Raw genomic sequence first — 12096 nt, 5'->3', positions numbered from 1 at the left:
TGTCTGCATACAAGTCCAATTCTTTCTTTTATAAAGAGCAATCTTGTCTTGTGTGATATTCAATTCCTTCCTGCAAAGTGTATCAACATTATTTGGCCAGTGAAAATCCAATTCTTTTTTCAAAAGCCAAAAAGCAAAAGGGTAAAACAAAATATCATTTCAAAAGGACTCATAAAATATACATATTCAGAATATAAAAGAATTACTACTCCATTGCCTGATCATCTATTGATCCATCCCCAACATCCTTTCCTGTTCCCCTAGGTTACACTCGACCTTCCATGACTCCACTCTAGCCCATTCCCACCATTCAAACACAGGAAGTCCTCATGATAGGACTTCCTTTAATCACAATTCTCTTTCTTGTAACTCCAATATACAATAAGCACCTTTCTCAGAGGTGTCCTGTAAGAATATCGTCATTTGAGGAGAATCTCAAGGTTCATCCTATCCCCTTCAGATATTGACAGCAAGTAGAGTTAAATATCTCTCTGCATATACTACCCAGAACGAAGTATTAAAATTTATAAATTCTTTAAAAATATTATTCAATTTGCAAGTTTTCATAAAAAAGATTCTAGTTTCAGAAAATTAGTTCAAACAGCCGATGTTGCTCTCTACTTAAGTTCAAGGTAAAGTCCATATTAAGCTGTGGATTTTAATTATTTAAATTTTCCATAAGATTGTTTGCACACACAACAGTAATAAAGTATACAAGAAAATAAGAAGTTTTACCAAATGACAGTATGTATGAGATATATAATTTACATAAAAGCAGCTATTTACTTATAATTTCCCATTGTTCTATTTTCTGTTAATCCTATACCACTGAAATAAGTAACCATAAATATTAATTTTCTGAGGTCAACCTAAGAAAGGAAACATACATTTAAATAACATTTAGAACAAAAAATTGATTAAATGTCATTTCGCTTTTAAATGTTAATTTAATTTTCTTTTAAAAATACTACTAATCAAATGGAATTTGCAGATTGTGTATTTTATATACCAAATCATGACCTTACCCTTTTCTTGGCCACCACAGCAACTTTGGCATCTGCTTTGGGTTTATCTGTAAGATAACAAAATAGGGTTGCTTGGGCAAAGTTAAGAGTGCATATGTTCCTGTTCTAATAATAAAAAATTACACAATTAGAATTTTATACTTTCTCATACTGTGCTAACAGTATTTTCTTTTCAGTGATCCCTTTGATGAAAATGCTAATAAGCTCAGCTACCCAGAGTTGAGTAGAGTAGAGTAATGTTGTAGTAATGATATCATGGACTTGCATACTTACTTGACAAACTTCTCCCTTAGATTTGATTGGTTGGTTAGATATCCTCGAGTTACCTGCTAGCATATCTGATTTCTAGGTCTAGTCTACTTGTGTGCTCTGGAGTATATAACATCTGCAAATAAATCCTAGCCACCTCTACTTGCACATCTACTACATGCCAGATATAAGATAAAGCTTTCTAAAGACAATATCTTAGTTAATCTTCATGATAACCTTGCAAGGTATGTATTCCATTCCCACTTCATAGCTGAGGAATTTGAAGCTAAATTAAATACCCTGCATAAGTTCATGCAACTAGGCTAGACACATCGGACTACAAGCCCCTAATCTTTCTAGGAGGTCTGCTGCCTCCATCTGGGTGTGCTGAGCTGCCAGCAGTGCCTGAGAGAAAGACACAGTGAGAATGAGGACTATCAGTACATTTTTTTCATTCCACTGCTCCTAGAACTAAAATTAGTAAACAAAGTTATATAGAAAATTATTCCAGGATATTATTTTGAGATGTGCAAAAGATTTATGTACATCTATGTATGTACTATGTAAAAATCATTGGCATAAAACATAGGAACCCAGGAAACCAGATATTTATATTTATGCCTACCATTGGCTGACCACATGGCAGGCTCCTTGCCATCCCCTTAGGAAATTTCCTTCTACCCTACCTGCAGCTCTGTGCTTGAAATGATCCCTCCTCCTGGCACATTCTTTCTCCCCGCTGATGAATGTACAAGCCCATCCACTGTCACAGTTGATTTCTACAACCAGGAGAAATCTCCACCTCTTTTGCATATTCATATTCATCTAAGGACACAGAACTTTCTTCCTTGTGTTATGGTTACTTCTACATATGTCTAAGTACTCTGTTAGACTAGAATGTTCCTCAAATGCAGGGATCATGTCTTACAGGTATTAAGTGTTCATTATTTTATATAATTAATAATTATACATGGATTTAACTCATGAAAAATCTTGACCGTACATGGATACAAAATATAAATTTTACCTCAACAAATTAATGCAATTTATTAATTAAAACGTGTTGAGCATCTACTTGGTGTAAGCTATTATACTAGACAATGTAAAATATAACACAATATATAGGCTTTCTGAGCCTCAGTTTCCTTATTGATTAATCATAGGTGATAATAATCATCACAGTGTTATACTGTGAGAATCAAATGATATACTCTATAGATTATAAAATCCCATAATTTATCTTAGATTTATAAAAGGGTCCGGTGGACCATATGGTCATTACCAGATGGAAGTTTTGTTGTATCTTAAAAAAAAAAAAAGAAAAGAAAAATTTTCTCTTTGTTCTTTTGAAATCCTCTGATAAGAATAAAGTTCATAAAATAGCAATCTTTACAACAGTTAGAACTGCACATAAAAGAAATTCAAAAGTTAAAATTGGATTGACTGACCCTGATGGTATACAGAAGGTTAACCAAAATAGAATGTAAATTTATGTTTATCTTCAAAATATGCCTCCTCCTTATGTAAAATTTCCAATATCGAGAAGAATTGGTAACAGAAATATCCAAACTATTGTTCAATAAATTTTTATGTTCAAAAGTTGCAGAACCAACTCCCAAAGCAACAGAACAGTGTCTTGGAGAGTATCAACAACCACCTTGCTTTTCAAACACTAAAGGGAAATTCTGATGTAAAACTTAAAAACATATGATCACTAGTGATTTCCCCAAAAATAACAGCGAGTTATGTTCAACTTCAGCAACATTAACCACTCTCTAAGCTGAATTTTCCCTAATGAGAAAGGTTTAATTTCCTCCCTTCAGAGATTCCTGCATACAAGGACCCTCATCATACCAAGTGAAAAGCAGTTAACAGGAAATGCAGATTTGGATAATGAAAAGGGGCTTTATATGATTTGCTTCACTCCTCTGATGAACTGTATTCAAGTCATCTTATTTTTAAAGTGCAAAAGAGGACCTGCAGGCAGTAAATGAAACATTCCAAATGAGTAGAGGTGGTTATGCCCTATGAACCATAACAGATGCTAAAATTTTTTATTTACTATCATAATTGAAAGGAATGCAAATATTAACATAATACAGTGATTTCCTTTCTTTAGTAATTTTGAAAGTTTGTCCATTCATGGACTCTGAAGAATTTTATTACCATGTGCTTCATTAATATGGCAGTTGAGAACATTTTTTTTAAAAGGTGGGAATAGGGACATCTACTATAAAATGTAGAGAATGTGGGAGAATATTAATCTTACAAATAATACATAATCTTAAAGTTGAATTATAAAGAATATGGGTAATACCTATTATGTTTTTAAAAATACAATTTTAACAGATGTTCCTCTATAAGACAGTTTTCTAGCTTATACTGAGCAATAGTTAAGACAACAAAATACAAGGCAACTGAAAAACTTGAAGAAGACTTTGAAATTTATTGTAATATGATTAGGTCTATATATTTACAATGAAAAATTTGCATAAAAATATTACAGTGTGTCAATTTCTGCAGGGAAGTAAGAATAAAAGCTAGAATATTAATAGTAATTATTTCTGAGTTGGAGGAAGAAATTTTTGGGCAAAGAAATCTTCAAGATTGCTGGAATAAAATAAATGGAATGTCTCTAAGCTACTCACTGTTCATGAAACATCTGAATTATGGCTAAACATCTCTAAAACCTACTTTTAAATACATGAAGAAGCTACATACTGTACCAGAATACACTCTAGAATGAAAGCATATACAAGGACTAAGTTGTCTATTTTGGAGACAGCAAAAAAGTGAGCATGAAATGAGTAAGCCTATTATGGCAAAGGTTGAACCTCCTATAAGTTTGTTCATGCCCTCAATTTTGGCTACTTCCAGACAAAATATAGCTCTTTAAGCATAAGGCTTTCAAGAATCAGTCTGAATACATCAAATTCTTCATAAAATTCACCAGACCTTCAGGAAGAAAATGGTCTATTTCTGCAAAACAATCAGAAATAACCTCCCTCCAGAGGCTCTGGACAGGCAGGAATATCAAAGGACCCAGAGACAAATACTCTGGCACATACAACAATAGGAAAAGACATAATTCCATAACTTATTGAGAAAGAGGGTCGACTGCTAGTGTGAAATAGATGTAATATAACTTTAAAAAGCTATATTCTTTCAAAGTATTAATGTTCCAAAAAAGCTAAATATTTCAAAGTTTACTGTGGTTAAACAAGAGAGCTGTAGAGACCATGCAAGGCATAAAATTGTATTTGTGCCAGTAGAGTGAGTTCAACCTTTATTGCTAATAAACAGAAACATTATATTTTTAGCACAAGGAATAAAATCACATTTGTGGTAATAAATGTCTTTCCTGCTGAACTCAGAGTAAATCAGAGTAGTGTGCTTGTCTTTTTTTTCCCACCCTCTTCAAATGTACTTACTTGCTTTAAAACCTAAACCTAAGTGGCTGGGTTAATATTTAAACTTTCTCTCAAATAAAATGTTTTCACACGTAAGTTTTTTTTTTAATATATTAAACTTTTCCAGAGGAGAAAAAATATCACCGTAATTTTAAAATTCGGTCAGCACCAAAGACCAGTTCCTCCCATAAAATGATCTGTTTTAGAACTTAAGGTGATAAAGTTAAAAGGGGCCTTATAAGATATACAATTGTGATCATTGAGTGGAAAAATGTTTTAAACACGTTTAAATTTATTATAAATTACCATTTTTATGTAATCATATTCTTTTTAGAGTTAAAAATGTGTCATACCTACTATCATCCTTAAGATGAATTCACTTAAAAACTATCAATAAACCATAATATTTATGATTCAAGCTCACTTTCTTTGAAAAATGACCTGAAATATATTTTTGACCTGTCTAATTAAAAACAATCAAGTTGAAGCTTATCTTTATCAATGCTTTGAATTTTTTGAAAAACAAAACATTATTAAAAATACTTTGAAACAATACAGCCTAACCAAATGAATATTTCACTCCATTATTGTATTTTAAAGCCATGGTTTCTAATTTTGAAATATTTTCTTTTGAAATACAAAGGAGAACCTATGTAGATAATCGAAGAGTAAGATGAGAGAAGTGCTAATTAAAACTCTTGCATTAAAACACACATACACACACACACAAACACCAAAACTTAAAAGCAAACAAAACAAAACCCCTGTATTTAAACAGAATGTATTTTTAGTCACTGAAAATAGTTTCAAAGGGTAAATAAATACTACCAATCCATACTAAATGAGTTTTCAGTGGACAAAGATATATTTCAGTATGAAGAGAAAGAGAGATTCTTTTTTTAATGTGTAAACATATTCTGGAAAACATCTGAAGCAAACCTTATTTTGAGTGGTAAAATAATTAAAAACTCATATACCCTGTTTTGACAGGCAGCACATTTCCAGTCTTTGTTCATGAGAATATCCATAGAGTAGGTATGCTTCTTGTAGTGCACTTTTATACCACTTCTTCTTAGTTTTACATTTTCCTGGCTATGGAAACACAAAAAGAATAAGATTTGATTTTTTTTTTTAAATTTTCATAGTGGTAAAATATATACAGCCATAAAATTTCTCAAAGATTTATTTTTAAATACATAATTTTGTTTCTAAAACCACTTTATTTTATCATTTTGGATATAGCAAAGTTTGTGGGAATTTTGCATATCAGTAGTCAAAGGGTCATATTGTTGATTCATTAAAATAATATTTAACATGACTCATCTCACACTTAGAAAATTACAAAAATTTAAGACCCCTAATGTAAAAAACAAAGCAGTTACAATTAATACATTTTCTTAGAATAACATTGATTCTCTTTTAAGTGATACAGCAATAATACTAAAATGATAAAAATTGAAAAGCAAATTTCTTCTTTTAAAAAAATTAATTCCATTTGCATCTCGTTTTGGTCTTACGACAGATATTGACATATTCATGGAAGTTTCTTAAACTTTCTGTGTTCCAGTTTCCTCATCTGTAAATGGTGGATAATAACAATACATACATCATAGGGTTTCATAAGTATTCAATGAAATAAGAAATCACAGTTTTCTGGAATAGTAAGCACTCAGTGTATTATACTTGGACATAACAGTTTTTCTAAATGGTTATTTAGTTTTAAATACATGTACTTTTTGAAAAGAGAAACAGAGCAAAAGAATCTCTAAATTAAAAATAACTATAAAAATTATTTGGTCCAATAATTTTTGCAGTGTTATGTTAGAACTTCCCTTAAGAAAGTTTTTATGTTTTTAAATGTTACAATTTATAAAATGCATGCTGCCGTTTTATTTTTTTTTAAACTTTACCATCAAAAACTTTTCCTATTAAGCCATATTTACCACCTATGTATAAAGATCATATCATAATCTTTGATACATAAGATAATTCAACCTTTACAGAGAAATGCACATTCTAACAATATAGATATCATTAGATACTTCCCATCCCTAGTACCTAGTTTCCTTCCAAAGGCAACCATTATTACCAGTTTCTTTTATAGTCTTCCAGAGATATTTTGTAAATCTATGTAACACACATATTCAATCCATTCAGAGAATGAAACTATATATTTAAAGCTCTCCTCAAAATGTTACCTTGTTCTTTTAGCCCCCAAATTAGTATCTATCATCTGCTCCCATTACACTTAATACTCTCATTTCATCATTTACCACTTTCTCACTTGTAATATAGTTATTTGTGTTCATGACTATTTCCACCCATAAAATTAAAGGTCCTTAAACACAGAGGCAATAAATAACATTTGATCTTTGTATCCTTCACAGTATCCACTTGCCTAACTTAGTTCATTCCACATTATACAAGCATTCAGTTAAGTGGTTGTTAAATTGCATTGGTCCTGAACACTGATAAATTTGGTGTAAGAGCAGTGAAACAGTATAATCAAACAGAAACTACTTTTGTATACAGAATTTACAAATTTTATTCATTAAGTTATTTCATGGGGTAAAAAGGAAAAGGCAGATATAATTCAATAAACACTGGAAAATGCAAACAAACTATTATAGGAATATCTAAGCTAGCTTTTGCAGATTTAAGACATTTCTGCAACTCAAATGTTATGATAAGTAAGAAATTATAGGTAGCGAAAAATCCCATACAAGCTGATATATTACTAAACAATTGATGTTAAGGAAATTTCTTGAGAAAAATGAATTTGATATAACTAAAACTTTGGTGCATTGGGAAACTGAAAAGGTTTGTTTAAAACTAGTGTCTGGGAGTCTTTAAGAACTTATCCATAGGTATATGCCACCTAGTGGCAATACAATTAAATATCTTCTAAGGAATTAAAAAAGCTAAGGTTTATTTTATAAAGAATTTTTAATTCCAGAATTATACTCAGCCATATTGTATTTTAAACAAACTTTTTTTCATTGAAGAACTGAAAGATGCACATTCTAACAGTATAGATAACTGTTAGACATTTCCCATCCCTAGTACCCAGTGTTCCTTCCAAAGGCAATCATTATTACCATTTTTATAGTCTTCCAGAGATATTGCGTACATCTACAAGTATTTACATCATTTATATAAATATATATAATTATTTTATTCCTCAAATTTTAACAGTCCTAAAGACATATCTTTCACTAAAACCTGGGTATTATCTAATAATTACAGAACTTTCAAATCATCTTATCTTCCAAGCCAAAACAAAATAAAACGCAGACAAGTTTTAAAATAAGTTTGTTTAAGAAGGCAATTTTCAATGCATATCTGCAAACTTTCAAGGAGCTAAAGGCTTATAAATTAAAGGATTCAGATCAATAATTTCAGATGAGAATGTAGGAAGGGCTGGGCTAGGCAGCCTGAAATTCAAATCCCAGTAAATCCTCTGATCCCAAGAAAGAATACCATGTCCTTTATCGTGTCTACATTACTTTGGCAACTTGAATTTTCTCAATCAGTTTTATTAAATTTAGGAAGGAAGGAAAAAGAAGTAATCATTGTGGAAAGAAAAAGAAGGCAGTTAGTCTAAAAACGGATGCGAATCTATAAGTATGAAATGCATTCTTGATAGATAAATAAGCATGGAAATGTTTGGAGTGGGGAAGGGGTTTCAGACAAAACAGACAGCTAGATAGGAAAGATAGTGCCCTATGTCTAAGAAAATCCCTAGCTGCGTTTGAAACTGAAAAGTTGGTAAATCATTAATCTATGTGATTTTGCTTCAACCAGGTATTACTAGCCAACAGAAGAACTTCATAACATTTCTCCCTTTCTCAAGGTGTAAGGGGATAGTTGAATGTCTCTTCCCAGTTCTCTGTTGACTAATTGAATAAGGCTTGTGCCATCATCACAGATGAACAATGGAGTGGAAAATTTAAGGAAAAGGGCAATATACATATTTGTTCACCCAGTAAGGCCAGAGGAGAAAAATCTGAGAATTGGCAGAAATTTTTCTCTTTTGTTGCTTCATATTTTAAGACTGTTTCTCCACATTAGAATTAATTAAGATACAACCTGGGTTGTAGAAGGATAAATCTTATTTGAGTGTGTAAGCAACATCACATTACCTTATTTTCACTAAATCAATCAGAATGTGACAGCCCTTATCCAACTTAGATGTTAACAAATTTGATCTCAGTCATTTTGGGGCCACCCCTTCCTCTCTCTAGAGAAACATAATTGGAAAGGCATATATGGTACCTGAAAGGTGAGGAGAGATCACCAATCATCGGCACATCATGTTACAGGGACATCTTTGTTCAACTCGCTTGATGTCAGGGAGCTCAGCAGCTTTTGTCCCACACCTGGACAAAAGAATCTTTTCGGTAACATCAATGGTATAGATTTAACCAACCTAGGTACATCACAGTGCTATTATTCTCTAAGGTACCACCACTATAGACTTTTGTTCTTTTCTAAGTCTTAAAGAACCTCCCTCTGCCATGCTGTCCTGCTTGCCCCTCTCACAGGCATTGGTCTCTCTGTTCCCAATCCACCCCTTCCAACCAACAAGGAATTCAGGTCAGCAAGCCAGGCCTTTTCTTTCTTTGTTTTCTTTTTTCCTTTCTTTTCTCTCTCTCTTTTTTTTTTAATAGAAATTGTAGGTAACAGAAAAATCATGCAGAAAGTACAGAGTTCCCATATACCCCACAAACACACACACACTTTCATTAGTCTGGTACTTTCATTATCAATGATGAGACAATATTATTACAATTATACTATTAACTGTAGTCTATAGTTTACATTAGGGTTCACTGTTTGTGTTTTACAGATCTATACTTTCTGAAAAATTGTATTCTGATAACATAAATACAACCAAAAATTTTGCATTTAACCACTTTCAAATGTACAATGCAGTTGTGTCAATATTCACAAAGTTGTGCTACCATCAGCACCATTCATCACCAAAATTTTTCCATCACTCCAAACAGAAAATCTGTACTAATTAAGCATTAACTGCCCATTCCCTACCCCTACCCCAGCCCCTGGAAATCTGTATTCTAGTTTCTGACTCCATGAATTTGCAAATTCTAATTATTTCATGTAAATAAGATCATACAATATTTGTCCTTCTGCATCTGGCTTATTTCACTCAATATGATATCTTCAAGGATCATCCATCCTGCCACATGTATCAGAACTTCACTTCTTTCTTCGGCTGAATAATATTCCATTATATATATTTGTGCCACATTTTGTTTATCCATTCATCTGTTGATGGACTTGGGTTGCTTCATCTTTTGGCAATTGTGAATAATGCTGCTATGAACATCACCGTACAAATATCTGTTTGAGTACCTGCTTTCTATTCCTTTGGGTATCATGTGAATTCTGTACCTAATTTTCTGAGGAAACACCAAACTGTGTTCCACAGAGGCTGCACCATTTTACATTCCTACCAACAATGAATGAGTGTTCCTATTTCTTTGCATCCTTGCCAATATTTGTTATTTTCTTTAAAAAAAAAAAACAGTAGCCATTCTAATGGGTGTGAAATGGTATCTCAGTGTGGTTTTCATCTGAATTTCCCTAATGGCTGATGATGTTGCACTTTTGGCCATGTTTATTATCTTCTCGGGAGAGATGTCTATTCAAGTCTTTTCTTCATTTTGTAATTGAGTGGTCTGTCTTTTTGTTGTTGAGTTGTAGGATTGCTTTATATATTCTGGATGTCACACCATTATTGGATATGTGGTTTCTAAATATTTTCTCCCATTATGTAGAGTATCTTATTACTTTCACGATAAAAGTTCTTTGATGAACAAAAGTTTTTAATTTGATGATGGAACAGTTTATCTATTTTTCTTTTCTTGCTTGTGCTTTTGGTGTAAAGTCTAAGAAACTATTGCTTAACATAAGGTCCTGAACGTGCTTCACTGTATTTTCTTCAAGGAGTTTTATAGTTTTGGTTCGTATATATAGGCCTTTGATCCACTTTGAGTGAATTTTTGTATAAGGTGTGATGAAAAGGTCCACCTTCACTCTTTTGCCTATGGATATCTAGTTTTCCTGGCACTATTTGCTGCGACTATTCTTTCCTTGAATTTGGCACCTTTGTCAAAAATCAACTGGTCATAGCTCTGAGGTTTATTTCTGAATTTTCAATTTGATTCCATTCATTTATACATCTGTCCTTTTTCCAGTACCACACTATTTTGATTACTGCAGCTTTGTGATAAGTTTTAGAATAGGGAAGTGTGAGTCCTCCAATTTCATTCTTCTTTTCCAAGCAGGTTTTGGCTATTCATGACCCCATATCCTTCCACATAAATTTGATGATTGGCTTTTCCATTTCTGCAAGAAGACTGTTGGAATTCTAATTGGGATTTTATTCTTCTATAAATCACTTTGGGTAGAACTGACATCTTAACAATATTGTCTTCCAGTCCATGAAAGTGAAATGTCCTTCCATTTACTTAGGTTTTTTTTATTTCTTTCAGCAAAATTTTGTAGTTTTCCATCTTCAAGTCTTTTATACCTTAGTTAAATTTATTCCCAGATATTTGAAGCCTTTAGTTGTTATTGTAAAAGGATTTTTTTTCTTGATTTACTCTTCAGATTGTTTATTACCAATGTATAGAAACACTACTGCTTTTACTGTGTGTTGATCTTGTACCTCACCACTTTGCTGAATTTGTTTATTAGTTGTAGTAGCTTTGTTGTGGAGTGTTCAGGATTTTCTACATATATGAGATAATAAAATCTGCAAATACAGAAAGGTTTACTTCTTCCTTTCCAATTTGATGGACTTTTTTCTTTTCCTTGTCTAATTGCTCTGAATTTCCAGTACAATGTTGAATAACAGTGGTGACAGTAGGCATATTGTCTTGTTCCAGATCTTAAGGGGAAATGTTTCAGTCTTTAGCATGGAATATGTAAATTGTGGGGTTTCCATATATGCCTTTTATCATGTTGAGGAAGTTTCTTTCTGTTCCTAGTTTTCTGAGTGTTTTTAACAAGAAGGGGTGGTGGATTTTGTAAAATGCCTTTTCTGCATCAATTGAGATGACCATGTGTTTTTTTTTTCTCCCTCCATCCTATTAAGGTGGTATACCACATTAATCTATTTTCTTATGTTGAACCTCCCCTTGTATAACTGGGATAAATACCACTTGATCATGGTGTATAATTATTTTAATGTGATGTTGGATTCAGTTTACTAGTATTCTATTGAGGATTTCTGCATACATATTCATAAGGGATGTTGGTCCGTAATTTTCTTTTCTCGTGGTATCTTTATCTGGCTATTGTATTAGTGTGACTCTGGTTTCAAAGAACGAGACAAGAAGTGTTCCCTCCTCTTAAATTTTGAAGAGTTTGAGCAAGATTGGTGT

The 12096-nt window shown here is 32.3% G+C and overlaps 1 protein-coding gene across 4 annotated transcripts in view; it reads right to left on the bottom strand.

The window, feature by feature from the left end:
* The window catches only part of ZCWPW2 (zinc finger CW-type and PWWP domain containing 2), a 191464-nt gene that overhangs the window by 60660 nt on the left and 118708 nt on the right, over positions 1-12096 (bottom strand). For all 4 annotated transcript variants that reach the window (XM_037846234.1, XM_037846215.1, XM_037846241.1 and 1 more), the window contains 2 exons: positions 5662-5776; positions 1026-1072 (listed from right to left, as the gene is read on the bottom strand). In XM_037846234.1, coding sequence (XP_037702162.1) covers positions 1026-1072; positions 5662-5776 — 162 coding nt within the window. The remainder of the gene's footprint in view (positions 1-1025; positions 1073-5661; positions 5777-12096) is intronic.

The sequence above is a fragment of the Choloepus didactylus genome, chromosome 1, assembly GCF_015220235.1.
Source record: "Choloepus didactylus isolate mChoDid1 chromosome 1, mChoDid1.pri, whole genome shotgun sequence".
NCBI classification, from domain to species: domain Eukaryota; kingdom Metazoa; phylum Chordata; class Mammalia; order Pilosa; family Megalonychidae; genus Choloepus; species Choloepus didactylus.
Note: the sequence above shows the minus strand (reverse complement) of the source record. Positions and strands in the feature narration are given on the sequence as shown.